Source organism: Siphateles boraxobius, unplaced genomic scaffold (genome assembly GCF_051911475.1).
Source record: "Siphateles boraxobius isolate OS27281-9 unplaced genomic scaffold, OSU_SipBor_1 48, whole genome shotgun sequence".
In the NCBI taxonomy this organism is placed as follows: Eukaryota; Metazoa; Chordata; class Actinopteri; order Cypriniformes; family Leuciscidae; genus Siphateles; species Siphateles boraxobius.
Window position 1 is genome coordinate 474,572 of NW_027509119.1, and position 26,015 is coordinate 500,586.

The window sequence follows — 26,015 nt, forward strand, 5'->3', positions numbered from 1 at the left end:
TAAACAACATCTGCAAAGCTACGACGCTCAAAGATCGAAGCAAAGGGAGATATTTCATTTTACAGAAATCACTTTTTAAGGACTACAACAAACGACTGATAGGAACTACAATGAGCTTCTTCACGACATCACTAACCATAAAATTTACATAAACTCCGCCCACCGGAACACGATTTATAGATTATCATGACAGAATATGCTAATCAATGACTAGAAGATAGTTAACTCCACATTAGCTTCATAAATTTATCAACTATTCATTTAGAAATGTTCTGTTGTTTCTACATGTTGTCACTTCTTCTTGAGTCTCTCTCACACACACACACACACACACACACACACACACACACACACACACACACACACACACACACACACACACACACACACACACACAGACACACACCAGGAGCAGCAGCTCATTTGCATATAAAGGGACACACAAAAATGGTGCGTTTTTGCTCACCCTCAAAAAGTGACAATTTTAACATGATTATATAATATCTGTGGGGTATTTTGAGCTTAAACTTCACACACACACACTGGGGACATCAGAGAACTATTTTACCCAATCTTCAAAGTTTCGTTACAAGCTGTTCACACATTGGCAATATAAAAGTGATTTATTACATTTAGTAATAATAGAAAATGGTTACATAATAGCCCCTTGAAATAAAATCCCACTGCTAAGTACGATATTGCATCTCAATTTACATGCGTGTGTGTGTGTCTGTGTGTGTGTGTGTGTGTGTGTGTCAGAGAACCACGTAGCGGAGCACACGGCGGAGAGCTTCATGCTGCAGTGGCAGAGAGGACACATCTCCAACTACCAGTACCTGCTCCACCTCAACAACCTGGCGGACCGCAGCGTGAACGACCTCTCCCAGTATCCAGTGTTTCCCTGGACCATCAGTGACTACAGCAGCTCTCAGCTGGGTCAGTGTCACACACACACACACACACACACACACACACTCATTCGCTAACTCACTCACACGCTCTCTCACTCACTCGCTCACTCACTCACACGCTCTCTCACTCGCTCACTCACTCACACACACACACAATCACTCACACACACACACTCGCTCACTCACTCACACACACACGCTCACTCGCTCACTCACACACACACACACACACACTGGCTCACTCACACACACACACACACACACACTCACTCACTCACACACACACACTCACTCACTCACTCACTCACACACACACACTCGCTCACTCACTCACACACACACTCGCTCACTCATTCACACACACACTCGCTCACTCACTCACTCACACACACACTCGCTCACTCACACACACACACACACACTCGCTCACTCACTCACACACACACTCGCTCACTCACTCACACACACACTCGCTCACTCACTCACACACACACTCGCTCACTCACTCACACACACACTCGCTCACTCACTCACTCACACACACACACACACTCACTCACTCACTCACACTCACACACACACACACTCGCTCACTCACACTCACTCACACACACACACACACACACTCACTCACTCACTCACTCACTCACACACACACACACACACACACACACACACTCACTCACTCACTCACTCACTCACTCACACACACACACACTCACTCACTCACTCACTCACACACACACACACACTCACTCACTCACTCACTCACACACACACACTCGCTCACTCACTCACACACACACTCGCTCACTCACTCACACACACACTCGGTCACTCACTCACTCACACACACACTCGGTCACTCACTCACACACACACTCACTCACTCACACACACACACACTCGCTCACTCACTCACACACACACTCGCTCACTCACTCACACACACACTCGCTCACTCACTCACACACACACACACTCACTCACTCACTCACACACACTCGCTCACTCACTCACTCACACTCACTCACTCACTCACACACACACACACACACACACACACACACACACACACACACACACACACTCACTCACAGTAGCCTAGACTATATATAAAATAATTGATCTTTCTGATTTTTATCTTGTTTTTCATTCATGTATTTTACAACAATACAAAGAGCAATGTGTAACGTTTTACCAGATTTAGTGCTACACTTATTGTCTCTTATTTGTTCCCCAGTAAATAATGTTTTTTTCACTAAATGTTCAGATTTGATAAAATTTTTGTACATTTGTGATTTTTCTAGACTCAATTTTACCGCTGAGTTATCCACTAATCTAGTTTATAATATCATTTTTGTCATGATTGGTTATGATCATATTTTTTTTTATTTGTTGTTTTTCTTTATAATGAAGTTGTCTGTATTAAGTAGATTGTGTTTAACACACAAAAGAGTGATTATCAGTTCAACACAGTTATAGAAATTCTATTTGATTTTTTTTAACTGCGCTGGTATGCAAAAAAATGCATCCAAAAATGCATCAGATTGATGCTTTAAAATATGGTGTATATTAAATTTTCTTACGTGGGAGCATGCCCCCCGGACCCCCCTAGAGGGGTAATATCCTTCTCACCTTTTCACCCCTGAACCGTTTTCTTGCCTGATTATACATAAAATATTATATTTTCTGTCTGATTTTTTTTTAATCTGAAGCCAAATCAGATCACAGAAGGTAAAAAATGTATTTTTTATTAAAAAAAGTCATAATCCATGTCTTATTCCAAATTAGGATGTTATGGTATCAATCTGAATGGGAAAACCATCGAATTGTACTCAATGGCCGTTGTGCCCTGTCATATGGCCTTGGATCCCCTAAAAAAAAAGAAAAGGTGGAGGCCAAATGGCCTTGCCCCTAAAATTACATAATTCCCACCCTGACACACACACTCGCTCACTTGCTCACTCACACACACACACACACACTCGCTCACTCACACACACACTCGCTAACTCACTCGCACACTCCCACACTCACTCACTCGCACACTCACTCACTCACAGACACACACACACATGCACACACACACTCTCTCTAATACTGAAAGATATGTTTATTTCAGATTTGCTGAATCCTGCTTCATTTCGAGATCTCAGTAAACCAATAGGAGCTTTGAACACAGAGAGACTGGAGAGATTACTGGTGAGAAACCCTCAGAGATGCTCCTTATCATATAACAAGAGTACATGTGCATGATGTGTGTGTGTGTGTGTGTGTGTGTGTGCTACAGGAACGCTACAGAGACATGCCTGATCCTCGTTTCATGTACGGCAGTCATTATTCATCACCTGGATATGTGCTTTTCTACCTCGTCAGAGTTGGTAAGTTTGTGTGTGTGTGTGTGTGTGTGTGTGTGTGTGTGTGTGTGTGTGTGTGTGTGTGTGTGTGTGTTTCTGTCTGTCTGTGTGTCTCAGGCAAGAGTGTGCGTTTGAGTTTGACATTATTGGGAAATATAAGTAGGATCTCCCACTCATTTTGGTTATTTAAACCAACAACTTTACAATTGTCCTTTCTGTGCTTCATGATGGAATGTATAAACAAGCGTACGTGCATAAAGGCTTTTTTTAACAGTTTGCTTCGTACGTTCACTTTAAAAGCAGAACGTTTACAATTTAACTTGCAACAATGCTCTTGCAATAAATGGACGTCTTTTAATGAGTGTGAGTTTTCTGGCATATTTTCTTCAACTCATCAATCCATCTTGATACACTTTTGAAATGCTGGTTTGAGAAAAGGCTAAATTAACCATTTAAATTCCTGTAGTGCAACAAAACACACAACTTATTCTGATGTCACATGTTAATCTCCTGCAGCTCCAGAACACATGCTCTGCCTGCAGAACGGGCGCTTCGATCACGCAGACCGCATGTTCAACAGGTATTAGCACACACACGTCACATTCATCTATACAGCACATTTTACAGTACAGATCGTTTCAAAGCAGCTTTACAGAGATAACAGGGATATAATGCACAGGTGTGTGTGACCCTGGACCACAAAACCAGTCACAAGGGCCATTTTTTTTAAATTGAGATGTATACATCACCTGAAAGCTGAATAAATAAGCTTTCCGTTTATGTGTGGTTTGTTATGATAGGACAATATTTGGCCGAGATATGAATATTGAAAATCTGGAATCTGAGGATGCAAAAAAATTTAAACATTGAGAAAATCGCCTTTAAAATTGTCCATTTATGTTCGCTATTCACTTCCAAAAATACTAATTACGGTAGTAAATTTACAGAATATCTTCATGGAACAAGATCTGTACTTAAAATCCTAATGATTTTAAGAAGAATCAATAGTTTTGACCCATTGCCACAAATATATACCCGTGCGACTTATGACTGGTTTTGTGGTCCAGGGTCACACACACACATATATATATATATATATATATATATATATATACAGTTAATGAAAACCTTTCTTTACACTGATGTGCACTTCTGAGTACAGTGTTGGAGAGACGTGGAAGAACTGTTTAGAGGGCGGCACTGATTTCAAAGAGGTGAGTGTGTTACAAACGCAACGTCCTGCCTTTTATCGATCATATTGCAATACCGATTTTTATATTTAAATACTTTTCAAGTCCCCCTGTGGTTAAAATCCAGCTTTTAATGTTGTTTAGGTGCTTGAATTAGAATTTTTGAAATGTAAGTCCTGGAAAACCCTTCAAGAACAACCATATTTATAAAAAGCTACTTGAAAAGTGCTTGAATTATTGAAAGACAATATATGTGAAATTAATTTTTTATTTTATTGATAAAACAACATTTTCACGCAACATTAACATTGCAGCGCATCTTTTATAGATATAGAGCCATTTCGCATGGCTATGAAAGTGATCTTGCTTATATAAATAACCAAATATATGATACAGATTTTATTCTTCAGAATCAGGTCAATCATATATTCATGAGAACAAAACATTTAACAAGGAAAGCGATATCTTTGTCAAATTATCCTTTCAATGGTTAAAAGTTTGCACAGTTATTGTATGTGCTGCACTTTATTTGTACCATTTTGTTTATTTTTATTTATCTTTTTTAGAATTTGAAAGATAATCAAGACATCGTTTGATAAGATCTCTGATTTTACTCCTTGAAAACCAAAAAAGTGGTGTTCGAAAAGTCCTTGAAAGTCTTGGAATTTAATTTTACAGTATCTGTATGAACCCTGTTTTAATATGCTTTAAGACAATCCGTGTGTAAATTCATAAGTCGACAGCATTGCTGAGTATTTTCTGCTTAAAACTGCAGTGAACCAAAGACAGTTTCAAACACACGCTTTGAAATCGCTGGTGTTTCTGACGTCACAAACTACCTTGTAACCAATCAGATCAACGTGTGATCGTCAACGAGTGGATCTCTGAGTGAGTGAGTGAGTGGAGGCGGAGCTCATTTGCATATTCATACCACCGCCAATACTAAATGAGGCAAGGGTGTCGAGTTACATTCAAGATATTTTAAGCAAAAAATGTTGAAATATATGATTTTGGTGATCAAAGATGAGTTTTAAGGGATAAAATGATTGACTACAGGGGGACTTTAGCAGGTCATTACTGTTTTGTGAACCGGTAAAATTTTGGGTCTCGCAGCAATAGTATATTTAGTGTGTGTGTGTGTGTGTGTGTGTGTGTGTGTGTGTGTGTGTGTGTGTGTGTGTGTGTGTGTGTGTGTGTGTGTGTGTGCAGCTGATTCCTGAGTTCTATGGCAGTGACAGTAGTTTTCTGAAGAATCTGCTGTGTCTGGATCTGGGCCGGAGGCAGGGCGGAGGACGAGTGGGAAGCGTTGATCTTCCTCCGTGGGCATCAGGTGCACATTATGAATATTTGTCAAAAAATTTCAATGCTTGCACCTTAGAATCTATTTCAGGGTTTGCGTTCTCGAGACACAAGTCACTGTTTTATGCAAATGAGCGGCCGGAGCGCTTTAAGGGTTTTCTGTTAGAACGGTGTGTGTTAGCGGACGCTAAGTTAACAACTAATGATCTTTACAACGGAAGTGAATCAATCAAAACTAACTTTAGCTGGACAATAACTTTATTCTATGAGCTGCTGTTAAGCCTAAACAATCTCTGTTACTGTAATCTCTATTATCACGGTAAAGCTGCTTTGAAACATCTATACTGTTAAAAGCGCTTTATAATGAAGGAGACTTGACTTGACATTCGCTCTTCTGTCGCTCTTATGATGCGATTTTGGCACGATCCGTTTGATATCGTGATTCGAAAACGACAATGTGCGTTGGGACGCGATAATCAATCATTTCTTCTCAATATATTTTGAGTATATTTTCTGACAACAAGACTGCCGATACAAAACACATCTCTTATGTAGCCATTGTTCGTTTACGCTTTTGTTTCTGTAAGTTAGTCGCTAGTTCCGCCTTCTCAATGACATCACGCACGCCATTAAAGACGGCAAGATATGCAGCTACTGCGTGAATAGACATGAATCCTGTAGCAGATCTAGGCAGGTGGAGCTGGGGAGGTGGAGGGGCTCAGAGGAACTCAAACACTCAAATGGTACATTTAAATGTGAGAAAGCTTCTCATTGGCTGCAGGATCAGCAGAGCCAATCAGCTTGTGCCGTGCGGTAATGATGTAATTGCATGTAAAACACGCCCTCTAGTGACTGAACCAGGTATTTCTTTAAACCTATAGTCCCTTTGATTGGGAAAATGTTCATATTAAGATATCTAAAGAATATTAGCTTTTATCAGTCTTATTAGCTAAACATTTCAAGATATGGGGCAAATTCACTATTAAATCTTATTCAGACTTACGGTTTTCACTAAACAGATGATCAAAACTATGGAAAATCCCATAGACTTTCTTTGAAGGCGCCAAATCTTTTATACAGTAACTAGCAACTAGCTTAGGACATGTTAAAACATGTTAGCACCACGCTAAATAATGTTTGCAACATGTTGAATCATGCTAGCAACGTGTTTAAACATTCTTCTAACATGCAAAATTCATGTTAAAACATGTTAGCAACATGTTAAATCATGTTAGCAATGTGTTAAATCATGCTATCGATGTGCTCTTTCATTTTAGCAACATGCTAAAAAATATTAGCAATATGTCAGCAATTGGTAAGACATGTTAATAACATGTTAAATCATGTTAGCAATGTGTTAAAAAATGTTACCACCAAGTTAAATCATACTAGCAGCGCGCTAAGTAATGCTAGCAATGTGTTAAATTATGTTATATTAAGCTATCAATCTGATAGAACAATATCAACATGCTTAATTGTGGTAGCAGTGTGTTTAAACATGCAAGTGCATGTTAAATTGTTTTAGCAACATGCTAAAACATGTTAGCAATTGATAAGACATGTTAGTAACATGTTAATTGATGCTAGCAGTGTGTAAAAACATGCTACAAACATGTGAGCAAAATGCAAAATAATGCTAAGACATGCTAACAACATGCTAAAACTGGCTAGTATCATGATTAAACATGCTAGGAAGCTTATTAACTTTTAGACACGGCTTTGTCAAGCCAACATGTAACTTTATTTCTCTCTAACACTACAATACGTTTGTTTCACATGTGCATACGCAGACCCGGATGACTTCCTGCAGAAACAGCGTCTGGCTCTGGAGAGTCAGTGTGTGTCTGAACACCTGCACGAGTGGATCGATCTGATCTTCGGATATAAGCAGAAGGGCAGCGAGGCCGTGGCCAGCCATAACGGTAAAATAACACCGATATTATACAATATGAAAATTAGTATGTTATTCATATTATTTTATGTCTGCTATATTACAGTTTTCCACCCGTTAACATATGAGGGAGGAGTTGACTGCGATAGGTAACCTCAATAAATTAAAATCTCTCTCTCTCTAATTAACCCTTGTGCGACTTTATGGCCATTTTTGTCTTTTTCAGTTTTTTGTTGTTGATTATTTTGCCTGAGTTAATGCCAACTCCATGTATTTTGGCACAGGTGTGTATTTTTATTGGAATTTTACTATTTCACCCCAAATTACTTTAAGAAATCTGTTTTGCACTAGATACACAAAATAGTTCCTCTCAGGACCTTAAGGACAGAAATGTCCCCATTGAAACCCTTTTGTTTCAGGGTTTTTTTCTTCTGGGGCTTTTATTCTGTTAGCAAGGCTTCACAATAAAAATCTTCCATTTTCTCAGGTTTGGCCTGTAAAGCAAATACTCGCTTTATTCCTGTTTTCTGCTTATGCATATTATAGAGCCGATTGGATAAATGATGCAGCTATGTGTGTGTGTGTGTGTGTGTGTGTGTGTGTGTGTGTGTGTGTGTGTGTGTGTGTGTGTGTGTGTGTGTGTGTGTGTGTGTGTGTGTGTGTGTGTGTGTGTGTGTGTGTGTCTGTGTGTGTGTGTTTGTGTGTGTGTGGTTTGAAATCCCAAACCCAACCACTCTTTCTCATTTCTTTGAGATATCACCCTCAAATTTGGAACACGACTTGTTTAGATTCATGGCTTTTTTTCCTCTTTTTAAGCAGTTTTAGAGTTCAACATGTTTCATAAAATATATATTTTATATAAAATATTGTTCATATATCATTTTCATAAACTTAAACCTCTACTTTTTTGGTTTCACTTTTTCACTTTTTTTTTACTTCAACAATAATCTGCCACGGGTCTTCTTTAAAATGAGACCAAACGTAAGTGTGTGCTCCCAAGTGAGTTTTTTTGACACGTTTTTGTGCACTATGGACCTTAGTGTAACTTTTTTAAATTGATGCACAAGGGTTAAATAGCTCATCGTTTTGATTTTTCTTTGTGTTTTGTATTTGTCAGTGTACATTTTGTCAGTGTGTTTGTGTGTGTGTGTGTGTTTCTGCAGTATTGAGGACCCGGATCAGAAAATAGCCATGCTAACTCAGATACTGGAGTTTGGCCAGACGCCACGGCAGCTCTTCATCACTCCTCATCCTCAGAGGATCACTCCTCGCTTCCACAACCTGTCAGCGACCGTCAGTCTCAGCAGCTGCGAGCTCTCGCCGGGTACCAACTCATCTTATCTCATAAAGAAGGGCTCATGATTTCTGTCGCATTAGCTATGTGATGGGGTGTAACGCTTCACAAAATTCACGGTTCGGTTCGATACAGTGGTGTCACGGTTCGGTACGTTTTCGATACAGCAAAAAGAAATACCAGAGAAATTTCCTATTAAAAGAATCTTAATTTTAAATAAGTGTGAGTTTCCCTACATCTTGAAAGTTTTAGTTTTATAAATGGGGTTGATCTTTGAAGGATGAACAAATAATGTTTTGGTCATCACATTAAAAATAACTTTTAAATATGATAATATTTAAGTTTTGAAGTGCTGGAAAAGATGTGTGACATACTTGAAAGCATTTTACTACTCCTGCCAAACTTCCATGGTTACAGTGAGTGTTACTACAGTAAACCCATGGTGAATGTTTCTGATCTGTGGACTTAAATCCTATAACTAGTTCATTCATGGAACAATGTTTCTCCTGGTTTCCACGTCAGCGCTGTTTGATCCGTTAATAACTCACTAGATCCGTTAATTCTCACTAGATCCGTTAATAACTCACTAGATCCGTTAATTCTCACTAGATCCGTTAATAACTCACTAGATCCGTTAATTCTCACTAGATCCGTTAATAACTCACTAGATCCGTTAATAACTCACTAGATCCGTTAATTCTCACTAGATCCGTTAATAACTCACTAGATCCGTTAATAACTCACTAGATCCGTTAATAACTCACTAGATCCGTTAATAACTCACTAGATCCGTTAATTCTCACTAGATCCATTAATTCTCACTAGATCCGTTAATAACTCACTAGATCCGTTAATTCTCACTAGATCCGTTAATAACTCACTAGATCCGTTAATAACTCACTAGATCCGTTAATTCTCACTAGATCCGTTAATTCTCACTAGATCCGTTAATTCTCACTAGATCCGTTAATAACTCACTAGATCCGTTAATTCTCACTAGATCCGTTAATAACTCACTAGATCCGTTAATAACTCACTAGATCCGTTAATAACTCACTAGATCCGTTAATTCTCACTAGATCCGTTAATAACTCACTAGATCCGTTAATAACTCACTAGATCCGTTAATTCTCACTAGATCCGTTAATAACTCACTAGATCCGTTAATTCTCACTAGATCCGTTAATAACTCACTAGATCCGTTAATAACTCACTAGATCCGTTAATTCTCACTAGATCCGTTAATAACTCACTAGATCCGTTAATTCTCACTAGATCCGTTAATAACTCACTAGATCCGTTAATAACTCACTAGATCCGTTAATAACTCACTAGATCCGTTAATTCTCACTAGATCCGTTAATAACTCACTAGATCCGTTAATTCTCACTAGATCCCTTAACTCACTAGATCCCTTAACTCACTAGATCTGTTAATATATCACTAGATCCGTTAATTCTCACTAGATCCGTTAATAACTCACTAGATCCGTTAATAACTCACTAGATCCGTTAATTCTCACTAGATCCGTTAATTCTCACTAGATCCGTTAATAACTCACTAGATCCGTTAATAACTCACTAGATCCGTTAATAACTCACTAGATCCGTTGATTCTCACTAGATCCGTTAATAACTCACTAGATCCGTTAATTCTCACTAGATCCGTTAATAACTCACTAGATCCGTTAATAACTCACTAGATCTGTTAATATATCACTAGATCCGTTAATTCTCACTAGATCCGTTAATAACTCACTAGATCCGTTAATAACTCACTAGATCCGTTAATTCTCACTAGATCCGTTAATAACTCACTAGATCCATTAATTCTCACTAGATCCGTTAATTCTCACTAGATCCGTTAATAACTCACTAGATCCGTTAATTCTCACTAGATCCGTTAATTCTCACTAGATCCGTTAATAACTCACTAGATCCGTTAATAACTCACTAGATCCGTTAATAACTCACTAGATCAGTTAATAACTCACTAGATCCGTTAATTCTCACTAGATCCGTTAATTCTCACTAGATCCGTTAATTCTCACTAGATCCGTTAATAACTCACTAGATCAGTTAATTCTCACTAGATCCATTAATTCTCACTAGATCCGTTAATTCTCACTAGATCCGTTAATAACTCACTAGATCCGTTAATTCTCACTAGATCCGTTAATAACTCACTAGATCAGTTAATAACTCACTAGATCCGTTAATTCTCACTAGATCCATTAATTCTCACTAGATCCGTTAATTCTCACTAGATCACTTAATTCTCACTAGATCCGTTAATTCTCACTAGATCAGTTAATAACTCACTAGATCCGTTAATTCTCACTAGATCCGTTAATTCTCACTAGATCCGTTAATTCTCACTAGATCTGTTAATAACTCACTAGATCCGTTAATAACTCACTAGATCAGTTAATAACTCACTAGATCCGTTAATTCTCACTAGATCCATTAATTCTCACTAGATCCGTTAATTCTCACTAGATCCGTTAATTCTCACTAGATCCATTAATTCTCACTAGATCCGTTAATTCTCACTAGATCCGTTAATTCTCACTAGATCCGTTAATAACTCACTAGATCAGTTAATAACTCACTAGATCCGTTAATTCTCACTAGATCCATTAATTCTCACTAGATCCGTTAATTCTCACTAGATCACTTAATTCTCACTAGATCACTTAATTCTCACTAGATCCGTTAATTCTCACTAGATCCGTTAATTCTCACTAGATCCGTTAATTCCTAGATCCATTAATTCTCACTAGATCCGTTAATTCTCACTAGATCCGTTAATTCTCACTAGATCCGTTAATAACTCACTAGATCAGTTAATAACTCACTAGATCCGTTAATTCTCACTAGATCCATTAATTCTCACTAGATCCGTTAATTCTCACTAGATCCGTTAATTCTCACTAGATCCGTTAATTCTCACTAGATCCGTTAATAACTCACTAGATCCGTTAATTCTCACTAGATCCGTTAATAACTCACTAGATCCGTTAATAACTCACTAGATCCGTTAACAACTCACTAGATCCGTTAATAACTCACTAGATCCGTTAATTCTCACTAGATCCGTTAATTCTCACTAGATCCGTTAATTCTCACTAGATCCGTTAATATATCACTAGATCCGTTAATAACTCACTAGATCCGTTAATAACTCAATAGATCCGTTAATAACTCAATAGATCCGTTAATTCTCACTAGATCCGTTAATAACTCACTAGATCCGTTAATAACTCACTAGATCCGTTAATAACTCAATAGATCCGTTAATAACTCAATAGATCCGTTAATTCTCACTAGATCCGTTAATTCTCACTAGATCCGTTAATAACTCACTAGATCCGTTAATAACTCACTAGATCCGTTAATAACTCACTAGATCCGTTAATAACTCAATAGATCCGTTAATTCTCACTAGATCTGTTAATTCTCACTAGATCCGTTAATAACTCACTAGATCCGTTAATGACTCACTAGATCCGTTAATTCTCACTAGATCCGTTAATGACTCACTAGATCCGTTAATTCTCACTAGATCCGTTAATTCTCACTAGATCCGTTAATGACTCACTAGATCCGTTAATTCTCACTAGATCCGTTAATGACTCACTAGATCCGTTAATTCTCACTAGATCCATTAATAACTCACTAGATCCATTAATTCTCACTAGATCCGTTAATTCTCATTAGATCTCGCAGAGATGTTATTACTTCAGTGGCGAATTCAAATGCTGTGTTTACTGGATCTCCCAGCGCTGTGTATAACAGTGTCGCTTGATCACGATCGGCTCGCGCTGCACAGACGTTGATGGTCCGAACTGATAAACGGTCCGTGAAGAACAAAATAATGAGTTACGTTCCACTTTCATTACGTTTGCAATTTGATGTTGCGCAACGTTGTGGTGGTTTTTGGTTGGCAGGAAAAATGGTCCAACGTATCGTTCGGTTTGTACCGAACGGTTCAATACGAATACGTGTATCGTTACACCCCTACTATGTGAACATCATGTGAAAATCATGGACACGGTTCGGATATGTTAAAGGATGGGGGGTGGAGGGTAACACTTTGGTACTGTATCTTTGTGGTCTAAAATGACTGACATAGGAAATGCATGACAAATACCAAAAAAATACGATAACTCAGAGAATCTTTTGTTTGTGCGAACTACAAATCAGCCATGATGCAAAAAAACACCGCAATGAAGGGGTTAATCTCAATTCCTTGATTGTTATCATAATTAGGGCTGCACAATATGTAGAAATGATCGAAACATCACATATGTATATATCGCGATATGCATATCGCAACGGGGTCTAGTGAAAATCACTCACTGCTCTCGGCTGAATAACTTATGTAGCTTTAATAAGAATCAGGTTATTTTAAATTCATACAGTGAAAACGAAGCAGTGTTTTATTTTTACATTTGGTTATTCAGTTTCTGTTGTTAACTAAACCTAATGTAGGATAAGCTGAAACCCTGAACCCTGTGCTTTACACTGATGTTAAAATAACACTTCTTATGCGACAGTAAAACACTGATGATCACTTTCAGAAGCTGCAGGGATGTTTTCTTGTCACAAAAAGAATGTGAAACACACATGTAGGTTATATAATTTTAAATATATTCTAAAGATAATTTAAGTTTATTTTACACACAATAAGAATTATCGTATCGCATATCGAATATCACATTATTTAATATCGCATTTTTCTTCGATATCGTGCTGCCTGAATCATAATGCAAAACCTGATACTGATCAAACAAAAAAATATCTAAACCTTGACAAAAATTAGTATGTTAGAATTTCTAAATGTAAATCAAAATGCAAAACCTAATAAAAGTAAGAAATGATGTCTAAAAAAACAACAACTAGCGAATCTGAAAGCCTCTGTGTGTATTTATAGGGAGTTACACACTATGACATGCGCCTTCTGGCACTATTCTCACTTAATAAATGTATTTTAAAGGCCTTCACTCTGTTTTAATCTGAAATACAGTGTCTCCTGGTACGGACTCGTTTGAGGACCTGACTGAGGAGAGCAGGAAAATGGCCTGGAGTAACATGAACAAACTTGTATTGCAGTCTTGCCACAAAATACACAAGGAGTGAGTATCTGTTGGTGTAGTTGTGTGTGTTTGAGCACAGATGGTTAGCGAGAGCAGTTCTGACGCTGGTGTTGTGCTTCTGCAGGGCAGTAACAGGCATTGCTGTGACCCTCAGTGGAGATGCCATCTTCTCCACTTCTCAAGGTCAGGAATCACTCCGTTATTTAGTCTCAAGTCAGTGAAAGGCTGCCATAAAATCATCTGAGATAGATTTTTCAGAACTGTAATATAATGTTAGCACAATGCTAACATGTTCCTCGTGTTTATAGAAAAAAATAGCACATTCTTAGCATGTTTTAACATGTTGCAAACATGATATAGCACATTGCTCGCATGGTTCTACTATGAATTAGCACATTGCTAGCATGAATTAACCCACTTGTAGCATTATTTAGCACATTGCTAGCATGTTGTTAACATGATTTAACACAATGTTGTCATGGTTCCGGCATAAATTAGCACATTGCTTGCATGTTTTAGCATGTTGCTGACATAAATTAGCACATTGTTTGCATGTTATTAACATGATTTAACACATTGTTAATGTTTCTAGCATGACTTTGCACATTGTTAACATGAATTAGCACATTGCTAACATATTGCTAGCATGGATTAATACATTTGTAGCATGTTGCTAGCATTATGTAGCACATTGTTAACATGCTTTCACCGTTGTGAGCATTAATTAGCGCATTGTTAGCATGTTTCAGCATATTAACATGTTTTAGCACATTGTTAACATGTTTCTAGCATTACTTTGCACATTGTTAATATGTGTAACATGTATTAGCAATACATTAGCACATTGCTAATATGTCTACCATGAACTAACACATATTTTATCCTCTTGTAGACTCTACACTAAAGATGTTCTCCAGAGAGAATGGCCTGCAAAGAAGCGTGTCCTTCTCCAACATGGTAAGCTCTTTAGCGAAGACGCAGTGGCCCCAAAAAGTACACTTAAAAATTAATCTTGTTTAATTGCATTGGACGCGCTCATTATAAAATTTTTTCACCCAATGGTTTTCAACTACAGTTTTTGTACAGTGAAAACAGCTTTTTGAAGACTCTCCCAAGCTGGTAAATTTGAAAAGCTGTTGTACGCGTTAAAACGGAGGTATTCGAAAATTACACGTTTAGTCACATGACGCGTATTGAACTTATATATCTATGGTTGTATCGGAACTGTTGTGACTGCTATTCACTTTTGTAGTGTCATTAAAGTTAAATGATATTTTGTGAAATTAATAGTTTACATTCGGAACCAATGGCGCTGAAAAGTGAGTGAGTTGATTTTGATTTCGCTTTTCTAACTTTAGCTAGTGTGCAATGTTGCTGTTTGAGCATAAACAACATCGGCAAAGTTACGACGCTCAAAGATCAAAGCAAAGGAAGATATTTACTTTTACAGAAATCGCTTTTTAAGGACTACAACAAACGGCCGGGAGGAACTACACAAGCTTCCTCCCGGGTTAGTGACATCACAAACCCTAAAATTTACATAAGCCCCGCCCCCGGGAACACACAACAAAGGGCGTTAGGCCATGATGGGCTGCTTTAGAGAAGAGGAAGAGTTGTTGTCGCTGTTTTTTACACCCCAGAAAAAGCTTTCCTAAGGCTGACGAACTTAGAGAGGTTGAAGTTTATTTTAAACTGTTCCTGAACAATATAACCTCAACCGCTTCACATTTTACGGAGAACAGCTTCCATAAGAGAGTTCAATGCAGGCTATAACCACAAAAGCTTTTCCTGAAAGACGGAGCCATTCCCATTTTTTGGGACAATATGTTTTCAATGAATCACAAATTGTAAGCAAGCATGTCTTATTATTTGTGGTTGTGTTTTCTATTAACAGTTCCAATTATAAGCGCTATGTAGTTGCTGTGATACCTATGATGTAAACGAAGGGCAAAGCTTAGCCTGCTAACTAACATTACATTATTGATGTAGTAGTATATGTGAAAAATAATGCGATTTTAAACAATCAAGCATGAAAACACATTCTAGTACACCCCAAAAAAACAAAATCAAGACTTCGTAAAAGGCCATAATAGGACATATTCACTGCCTTTATGAGAATGCTTGAAATTTAAAGGGATAGTTCACCCAAAAAATTAAAATTCTGTCAGTATTTACTCATGTTGTTCCAACCCCGAAAGACCCGTCACACACATAACCCACATGACCAGCGTCGGCCATTAGTGAGCCTAATTACTGACAGAATTTTCATTTTTGGGTGAACTATCCCTTTAAGTGTGGCGAATGCTTTCTGGAGCCCCTGTATACATCAGCCACATTAAATAAAACCTTATTTGAGCTCTACCTAAAACACACTCTTGAAATGTGACTCAAGGCGCTGTCCTCCTGTCTGATGCTGCCGGATGATGAGATCGTCGTGTGCTCGTCCTGGGACAATAACGTGTAAGATTTATACAGTAACCATAATCATATCCCTGTAATTCTTAAGTCAATTTAACACATTTTTGTCCTCTTTACCTACACTTGGATCCCTGTCTTGTGTGCTCTAGGTATTTTTACTCAATAGCGTATGGAAGAAGGCAGGAGACTTTGATGGGTCATGATGATGCAGTTAGTCATATTTGCTGGAAGGACGACAAACTTTACACGGCATCCTGGGACTCGACTGTGAAGGTCTTTTCATTCAGTTCTGCCAAGTTTGCTTTCTTGCATAACATTTAAGGATGACTAAACCTGTTTACTTGGTGCTAAATGTTTAAACATTTGGATAAAAGCGTCTACTAAATGAATAAATGCAAATTTCAGGAACATCTTCAAAAACATTATAGTTGCATATTCGGTAACACTTTGCTTAAATCTTAATATATAATGCATTATAAAAGTATTTTAATGCATTGATTATGCCTTGTGATGCACCTTATTATGCATTTTGTGGTCTCATGAATAATTGTAACCACAGTTATAATACATTATAATACTTATCTATTTATTGAACACACTTTTAGAAAGTGTAATGCATTAAAACACAATTTGATTGTTTGTTTGTTTGTTGTGAGCCGAACACAAAAAGGCATCCGTTATGAGTTTCACACCAACTGCTACAATGAGTAATTAAAGACATTTTTAGATTATTTCAGGCAGAACAGATGAAGATATATGAATATAATCACTAGTAATATGATTTAATTGCTCATAACTTTTGACCAGTTGGTGGCGCTGTTACCATGATTGGTGTCCTTGTTCTCTGTGTGACTCAAGGAATCAATCAAGACCAATTTTATTAAAATAGGCTAAACTAATCAAAAGCTATGAGAATTTATATTTTTGTTGTCTCTACTTTTCGAGTATTCAGTGCATGATGCCGATGACACCGCGAGTTTCGTAAAAAATATGCTAATATATTCATAAAATACAGAATTTTACAGCAAAATTCAAGATGGCCGACAGCAAAATGGTCAATATGGGAAAATTGGGTATTGTTGGGTAATGTTTGACTCAATAATCTGCACTGAATCAAAAGAGAGTTTTATGATTTTTACAAACCGTTCAGCAGTTATAAGCAAAAATAGGCAATTTTCATATCTCCTGACCGTCGAATCCGTTTGCACATTATTGGAAAACAGTTGGGTCTATCAAAAAGCTTTTAATAAGTTTTTTCCAGCGTGGCCTGAAGATAATCTGAGCCAATTTTGGTGAAAATTGGACAAATGTTGTTTGCAGCCTTTCTGGTTTCAAAGTTATTATCACAAACGTAAGTGCAACTTTGGACAGTTGGTGGCGCTAGAGGGAATGAGTTAGAGACTTCACATTTGGTGTGGTTCTTGTTCAGACTGTCCTCTGTGTACCAAATTTCATATTTTATATGTGTATATAATAATAATATGTATAAATATATATACAGTATATACATGCAAATATTTATTAAACATATACATGCAAATGTGTGTACTTATTTGTATATCTATATACAAAATAATTAAACACCATACACGCATATATTATGTAAACACAAACTTTATTTTGGATGCGATTAATCGTTGCCCAGCACCATTATAATGCATTTTGACTTTGGTTACAACTATTTATGAAATGTATAATGCATCATAACACGTTAGTAAAACGTTAACACACATGCCAACTAATGTACTTTTCTCTGCATACGGTTATAATAAGTGTTGACGGTCTGCGTTCTCTGTTTTCCTCCCACAGATCTGGAAGTGTGTAGCAGACGACGTGTCCAGTAACAAACGTAGCGGGTTCGATCCGCTCGCTGAGTTTGAGCACGAGGCCGGGGTGTGTGTGACCAATCTCCAAAAACTGCAACATACACACACACACACACAGTATTTGTGTTCGGCACTTTTCAGAAAGCTGTGCAACAGTACGGATAGAACGCCTCGTTAACACTTTACAATACGGTTCATTAGTTAACATGAACAATACTTCTACAGCATTTATTAATCTCATTTCAGCTGTATTTTTATTAACTAACATTATCAAAGATTAATAAATACCGTAACAAATGTATTGCTCTTGTTAGTTCATGGTACATTAACTAATGAACCTTATTGTAAAGTGTTACCGAAGTCTCTAAACCCGTTATTTACACTGGGAGATTTTCTTGAATCCTTTAAGATAATTTCTTGGCCGATCGTATGATGTGACCGAGACAATAGCTGTGATTAAAGATCCCAGCGGACGAGAAATCATCAAAGTTTGAAGTCGTTTGATAAAACGGCTCAAACTGAGAGAATAAGAGTGATCTACATTATTATATTTCTCTATATGAAGCATAGACTTTATTCAAGCAACAAGAATACAAACCTAATGCTGAAAAACGCACAATACTTCAGCTTCGCTACACTAAGTAAATTTATTCTGTTTATTAACTTTGATTTGGGGCAAATATGACGTAATAACACCATTTTGCCCCAATATTACAACTATATATCCCAGAAGTTTGTAGTTTTGTCCATATCATGGCACTGGGTTTAAGTCCGATTTTCTGTTCTTTATTAATATCAGAGAAAAGATTTTCTTTAAAAATATTGATTGGTTGAGCTTGATGAATGCACTGTAAAGTCTTCCCATCATGCTGATGTTATATAAATTGTAACATGCCACAGTTTTAGAAAAGGTCAGATGTTTAATAGTGTAAGTCATGCAGTGTTGCACACAAAATTAAGTGATTAGAATTTAAAATATAATAATTCAAAAAATAGTACACTTATGCACTCAACAGTGTAGTGTATGAACTTTATAAAGCTGTGACAGTCGAGTGCATGAAGTGTTCAACATTCCACACAGTTTTTCTGTGTTTTGTTTTAGTATTTAAAACACAGCTACTTCCTGCTCAGCTACTGTTCGGACGCTCTCGCTTACTGCTCCGCGCTTTGCTCTATCGCTTTTATATTTCTATATTTTATCGCCTTTTATCACCTAATTTTAACTTCAGCAAATCAGCACAGTGCTCAAACGTTTGGATTACTACAAAAAAAAGCAGAATTATTTTATTCAACCAGCCTCCCACTGAAAGCTTACATTCCGGGGAAGAGAAAACACAACTGCCTACATTCATAAGGATAAGAAAATGCCTCCTCTGGAATCTACTTGCTGCTCCAACTGCCACAGACTTTTACAAAGGATTGCAATTCTTGAAACAAAGTTAATTGCGGGACCACCAAACCAGACGGAACACACAACAGAGCTTCGTCATGGACGTCCTCAGCATACAGCCGGTGAGTCCCATGAATCTAGTGCTTCTCGACAGGCCATACTGAGTGTAGAGAAACAAGCCAATCGACTTACTAATCGATGGCACAAACAGGGTGCGAGACCCAAAGGCACTCGAGACATCAGATTGTCACGAGCATCACATATTACTGCAGTAGCATCCTCTACCCCAGATACGGCTCTGACAAGGACTGCAAACACTGGTCTCCTACCACCGCCTATACATCTTGAGAACAGATTTGAAGTATTAATGAATGAGGAATCCCCAAATTTGATGAATGTGATCACACACAGACAGAATCAGCCAGTAGCTAACACTGATGCTAACTGGGGCTCAAGGTCGAGCAGACAGCCGCACTCAGCTCACAGTGCATCCGAGCCCAGGACTCTGATAGTGGGCGACTCCGTAATCAGAAACATTAATAGCAGGGATACGACAACGTGCTGCCTTCCACAAGCAACAACATCTGATGTAAACAGGGAACTTCAGAACATTCTGATGAAACATAAGACTGCAAATCGACTCATCATTCATGTGGGGAAGAATGATATTCATAAAGAGCAGTCGGAACTTCTTAAAAAGGATTTCAATGAACTTTTTGAAACACTTAAAAGACTGAAAGTTCAAACATTCATCAGTGGACCACTCCCAGCAAGAGGAACAAACAGGTTTTCACGGTTGCTTGGGCTTAATACATGGCTGCAAAAAACCTGCAATATAAAAGGAGTGAACTTTATTGACAACTTCAATCTTTTCTGGAGTCAGAGGCAACTGTTTCAACAGGATGGCCGCCACCCAAACAAACTTGGTTCAAGAGTGCTAAAGGACAATATCTACTTCTCCCTCCGTCATCCTTCTGTAGTGTGTGCCAATCCACTCAACCTGAATGGCACACTCACACCTGGATACAGTAGGAATGACCACAGGATTTCACTTCAGCACCTGAATGGACATGCGGTTGACACTTCACACAAGGACAGTGATAACACCACTCAGCCACAACAACCTCTGCTCACGGACACAATCTCAGCTGAGCCCTGCCCACAGAGCTCACCACAGACAGACTGTGACATACCAGCACTGCTCCAATATACAGCACCCAAGGACGACTTTCTGGAAAACAGCCAGGGAAACCAGGACAGCATATTACAGCCTCCAATAACACCAGAGCAAAAATCACTCTCACTGGAAACATTATCACTCTCTCCAGCATCTCCACTTCTGTGCTTCTCAGAGAAAATGGAACAACTGGTGCACGCTGGAACTAGACTATCCCACTCTTTTGCTGCGAGCCCCCAGATACCAACCAAAAAACGCCAGGCCCCACAACCACCAAAGCCTACGGGCCCAGCTCGTCCTCCCCCTCCTCCTGTGAGAGCTCTTCGGCCTCTGCCACAGCGCCAGGGCCCACACCCTCCTCCGGCGGCTCGAGGTGAACCAAAAACAACTGATACCAGCTCTCAGTGATATGTGTCGGGTCCCCGCTATGATAACAATAACTTTCTCAAATGTTTACAGAACAAGCGGGAACCCAGTGTGCCTGTATCTTTTTCTATTGCTGTTCAATTACATGATAGAAAGTCTAAGGCCTTCAAAAGCCGTACAGCAAACCCATCTAATCTGGTGCCTATCACACGACATACCAAGATTGCTGTGGGGACAAAAAGTAAGACTGTTAAGTTAGCACTTTTAAACATCCGCTCACTTAAAAATAAATCACTTTTAGTCAATGACTTAATAACCACATACAACCTGGATTTTATGTTGCTAAATGAAACTTGGCTAGAAGAAAGTTGCAGTGCAACAGTCCTCAATGAAACAGCCCCTCCTAACTTTACTTTTATGAGTGTCTGCAGAGCTGTCAGAAGAGGCGGAGGTTTAGCTGCTCTTTATAAAGATGTCTATCAATGTAAGCAAATATCATTTGGGAATTACCCGTCTTTCGAATATCTGGGTATTGTGTTAAAAGGTGCTCCACGCATTTTACTTATCATTGTTTACAGGCCTCCAAAATACTCTCCAGCTTTTGCTGAGAACTTAACAGAACTGTTAAGTTCTATTTCCTCAGAGTTTGACTGCTTTGCCATTGCTGGAGATTTCAACATTCACATAGATAATGCAGAAAACAATATGGCAAAAGAAATCAAAACTGTTTTAAAAACTTTTGATCTGACTCAGCATGTACATGGAGCCACACATAATCGTGGACACACTCTAGATTTACTTATCAGTAAGGGTCTAAACATTTCATCAATTGTTATTAAGGATGTAGCACTGTCTGATCATTTTTGTATTTTCTTTGATATATTGATCTCTCCAGCCATTGAAGCTAGATCTGTGTCTGTCAAGAAGAGATGCTTAAATGAGAACACTAGTGTACTATTTATGAAGGCTATATCTTTAACACCAAGCATATCTGCTGACTCTGTTGATTTTCTCCTTGATTCTTTTAACTCAAAAGTTAAGAGTGTAATTGATGATATTGCTCCTGTGAAAGTCAGGAAGAAGAGTGGCAGACAAAAAGCACCTTGGAGAAACTCAACAGCAGTGCAAAATATGAAAAGACAATGCAGAAAAGCAGAGCGCATGTGGCGGAAGACAAAACTTGTAGTCCATTATAACATCTACAAAGACAGCATCCATGCTTTCAATAAGGAACTAAGCAAAGCTAGACAGACTTTTTTCTCAAATATTATAAACAGCAATATAAACAACACGCGCACTCTTTTTGCTACTGTAGAGAGACTGACAAACCCCCCAAGCCAGATTCCCAGTGAAATGCTCTCAGTGAGAAAGTGCAGTGAGTTTGCTTCTTTCTTCTCTGAGAAAATCAATAATATCAGAAAGGTGATCAGCTCATCCTTGAGTTGCGCTGGGGTCAGGCAGATCAGACAACAGCACGAGAAAGTAGCCACTATGTCTGATTTCGAAGAAATTGATGGCAAAATTTTGGAAGAAACCGTACAGCAACTAAAAACATCAACCTGCGCCCTTGATGCACTTCCCACATCTTTTTTCAAAAATGTGTTACACAGCTTAGAAGCAGATCTCCTAGAAGTGGTAAATGCCTCACTTCTCTCTGGGAGTTTTCCGACCTCCCTGAAAACTGCTGTTGTCAAGCCCCTCCTGAAAAAGAGCAATCTGGATAAGACCATATTAAACAACTATAGACCGATCTCAAATCTTCCTTTCATAGGCAAGATCATTGAAAAAGTTGTCTTCAATCAGCTGAACAAATTCTTAAGCTCGAATGGATACTTTGACCATTTTCAATCTGGTTTCCGACCGCACCACAGTACAGAGACCGCGCTCATAAAGATAATAAATGATATTCGCTTAAATACTGATACAGGCAAATTATCAGTGCTGGTACTACTCGACCTCAGTGCTGCATTTGACACTGTCGATCACAAAATACTTCTTGACAGGCTGGAAAACTGGGTCGGGCTTTCTGGGATAGTCCTAAAATGGTTCAGGTCATACTTAGGAGGCAGAGGTTATTATGTGAGTATAGGAGACCATAAGTCTGAGTGGACATCCATGACATGCGGAGTCCCTCAAGGCTCAATTCTTGCGCCACTCCTATTCAACCTGTACATGCTCCCAATGAGCCAAATAATGAGAAAGAACCAAATCGCTTACCATAGCTATGCAGACGACACACAGCTCTACTTATCCCTATCGCCTAACGATTACAGCCCCATTGACTCCCTTTGCCAATGCATTGATGAAGTAAACAATTGGATGTGCCAAAACTTTCTTCAGTTAAACAAAGACAAAACTGAAGTCATTGCGTTTGGAAACAAAGATGAAGTTCTCAAGGTGAACGCATACCTTCAGTCTAGGGGTCAAACAACTAAAAATCAAGTCAGGAATCTGGGTGTGTCTCTGGAGTCAGACCTTAGTTTCAGTAGTCATGTCAAAGCAATAACTAAATCAGCATATTATCACCTGAAAAATATTGCAAGAATTAGATGCTTTGTTTCCAGTCAAGACTTAGAAAAACTTGTGCATGCTTTCATCACCAGTAGGGTGGATTATTGTAATGGACTTCTCACTGGCCTTCCCAAAAAGACCATAAGACAGTTGCAGCTCATACAGAACGCTGCTGCTAGGATTCTGAGCAGAACCAGAAAATATGAACACATCACACCAGTCCTCAGGTCTTTACACTGGCTGCCAGTTACATTTAGGATTGATTTTAAAGTATTATTACTGGTATATAAATCATTCAATGGCCTAGGACCTCAATACATTGCAGATATGCTCAGTGAATATAAACCCAACAGATCACTCAGATCATTAGGATCACATCGGCTAGAAATACCAAGGGTTCACTCTAATCATGGCGAGTCTGCTTTTAGCTACTATGCCAGCCGCAGCTGGAACCAGCTTCCAGAAGAGATCAGATGTGCTCCTACAGTAGTCACATTCAAATCCAGACTCAAAACACATCTGTTTAGCTGTGCATTTACTGAATGAGCACTGTGCCACTGTTCGTCCGACTGTTTGCACTGTATTTTATTTTATGTTTTAATTATTCTGATTTCTGTATTTTATCTTTTATTCTAAACTGTTTTAATTATTCTGATTTCTTTTGATTATTTTAATTTCTTCTATGTAAAGCACTTTGAATTACCATTGTGTATGAAATGTGCTATATAAATAAACTTGCCTTGCCTTGCCTTGCCTTGCCTATTTAAACTAGGGATGCACCGAAATGAACATTCTGGCCGATAACCGATAATTCTTTATATTTGAAAACCGATAACCGATATATTGGCCGATAAATCTGAATCAAGTTTTTATATAATTTCTGAGAGACAGATTACAAAAACAAAAGTCTCACGATTAAAACCCACATCTCAAGCAAACAATCATAATGATGTTCTCATGATAATTTTATGTAGCCGATATGACACACTTGCGCTGCACATGTTGCACTTTACTGTAGTTTCCTTTTTTGAAGTGATTTCAATCATATTTCAAGCAACTCAAAATCATCATGTTGAACAGCATCTGAAGTGTCTCAGCTGAAGGAAATAATACATTATTTATCAGCTTTAATATATCGGTCAAATTTTCTTATGGGCCGATACCGATATGGTGGATGATGTATCGTGGATCCCTAATTTAAAGTGCACTATTCCTATTAGGAATTTTCAGTGTGTACATGCTACCCACACTATTGATACTAATAAACAGCATACAACAGTGCATAAGTATGTGAATTGGGACACTCCTTTTCTTCTCCTGTTTGTAACCTGTTTGTAACAAAAAAATGGCTTTATATTATTTTGTGTTCTGAAATGTTAACTTTTATCTAATGTTGTGCGCGTTTATCTAATGTTGTGCACGTGTGCGCAGGTCAACTCTTTAGACCTCAGCCCTGCTGGAACACTGATGGCCACGGGCACTAAAGAGGGAACCCTCACTGTGTGGGACCTGACCAGTCCTGTGCCACTCAACCAGCTCACCTGCCACACTGGGAGGATCCACCAGCTGGCCTTCAGTCCTGGTGTGTGTGTGTGTGTGTGTGTGTGTGTGTGTGTGTGTCTGTGTGTGTGTGTGTGTGTGTGTGTGTGTGTGTGTGTGTGTGTGTGTGTGTGTGTGTGTGTGTGTGTGTGTGTGTGCGCGTGCCTGCGTGTGTGTGTGTGTGTGTGTGTGTGTGCGCGTGTGCGAATGAGGGTGCGAGTGAGAGTGCGCGAGTGGGTGAGCGTGCGAGTGTGTGTGAGTGAGTGGGTGAGAGTGAGCGTGCGAGCGAGTGTGTGTGAGCGAGCGAGTGCGTGCGAGTGTGTGTGAGCGAGCGAGTGCGTGCGTGCGAGTGTGTGTGAGCGAGTGAGTGAGTGAGCGAGTGAGAGTGCGCGAGTGGGTGAGCGTGCGAGTGTGTGTGAGTGAGTGGGTGAGAGTGAGCGTGCTAGCGAGTGTGTGTGAGCGAGCGAGTGCGTGCGAGTGTGTCTGAGCGAGCGAGTGCGTGCGTGCGAGTGTGTGTGAGCGAGTGAGTGAGTGAGCGAGTGAGCGAGTGAGTGTGCGAGCGAGTGAGTGTGTGTGAGCGAGTGAGTGAGCGAGCGAGTGAGCGTGTGAGTGCGAGCAAGCGAGCGAGTGATTGTGCGAATGAGTGTGCGAGTGATTGTGCGAGTGATTGTGCGAGTGAGTGTGCGAGTGAGTGAGTGATTGTGCGAGTGAGTGTGCGAATGAGTGCGAGTGAGTGTGCGGGTGA

The 26,015-nt window shown here is 38.9% G+C and overlaps 1 protein-coding gene across 3 annotated transcripts in view; it reads left to right on the forward strand.

Annotated features, from left to right (window-relative positions):
• Positions 1 to 26,015, forward strand: part of nsmaf (neutral sphingomyelinase (N-SMase) activation associated factor) — a 43,268-nt gene that overhangs the window by 9,224 nt on the left and 8,029 nt on the right. For 2 of the 3 annotated variants that reach the window (XM_077201518.1, XM_077201517.1), the window contains exons 13-27: positions 760 to 936; positions 3,037 to 3,116; positions 3,205 to 3,295; positions 3,788 to 3,851; positions 4,434 to 4,485; positions 5,671 to 5,791; positions 7,551 to 7,800; positions 8,815 to 8,975; positions 13,974 to 14,082; positions 14,168 to 14,226; positions 14,936 to 15,000; positions 16,436 to 16,503; positions 16,611 to 16,734; positions 18,271 to 18,354; positions 25,163 to 25,313. In XM_077201518.1, coding sequence (XP_077057633.1) covers positions 760 to 936; positions 3,037 to 3,116; positions 3,205 to 3,295; positions 3,788 to 3,851; positions 4,434 to 4,485; positions 5,671 to 5,791; positions 7,551 to 7,800; positions 8,815 to 8,975; positions 13,974 to 14,082; positions 14,168 to 14,226; positions 14,936 to 15,000; positions 16,436 to 16,503; positions 16,611 to 16,734; positions 18,271 to 18,354; positions 25,163 to 25,313 — 1,656 coding nt within the window. The remainder of the gene's footprint in view (positions 1 to 759; positions 937 to 3,036; positions 3,117 to 3,204; positions 3,296 to 3,787; positions 3,852 to 4,433; positions 4,486 to 5,670; positions 5,792 to 7,550; positions 7,801 to 8,814; positions 8,976 to 13,973; positions 14,083 to 14,167; positions 14,227 to 14,935; positions 15,001 to 16,435; positions 16,504 to 16,610; positions 16,735 to 18,270; positions 18,355 to 25,162; positions 25,314 to 26,015) is intronic. The other variant, XM_077201519.1, reaches the window with a different exon arrangement.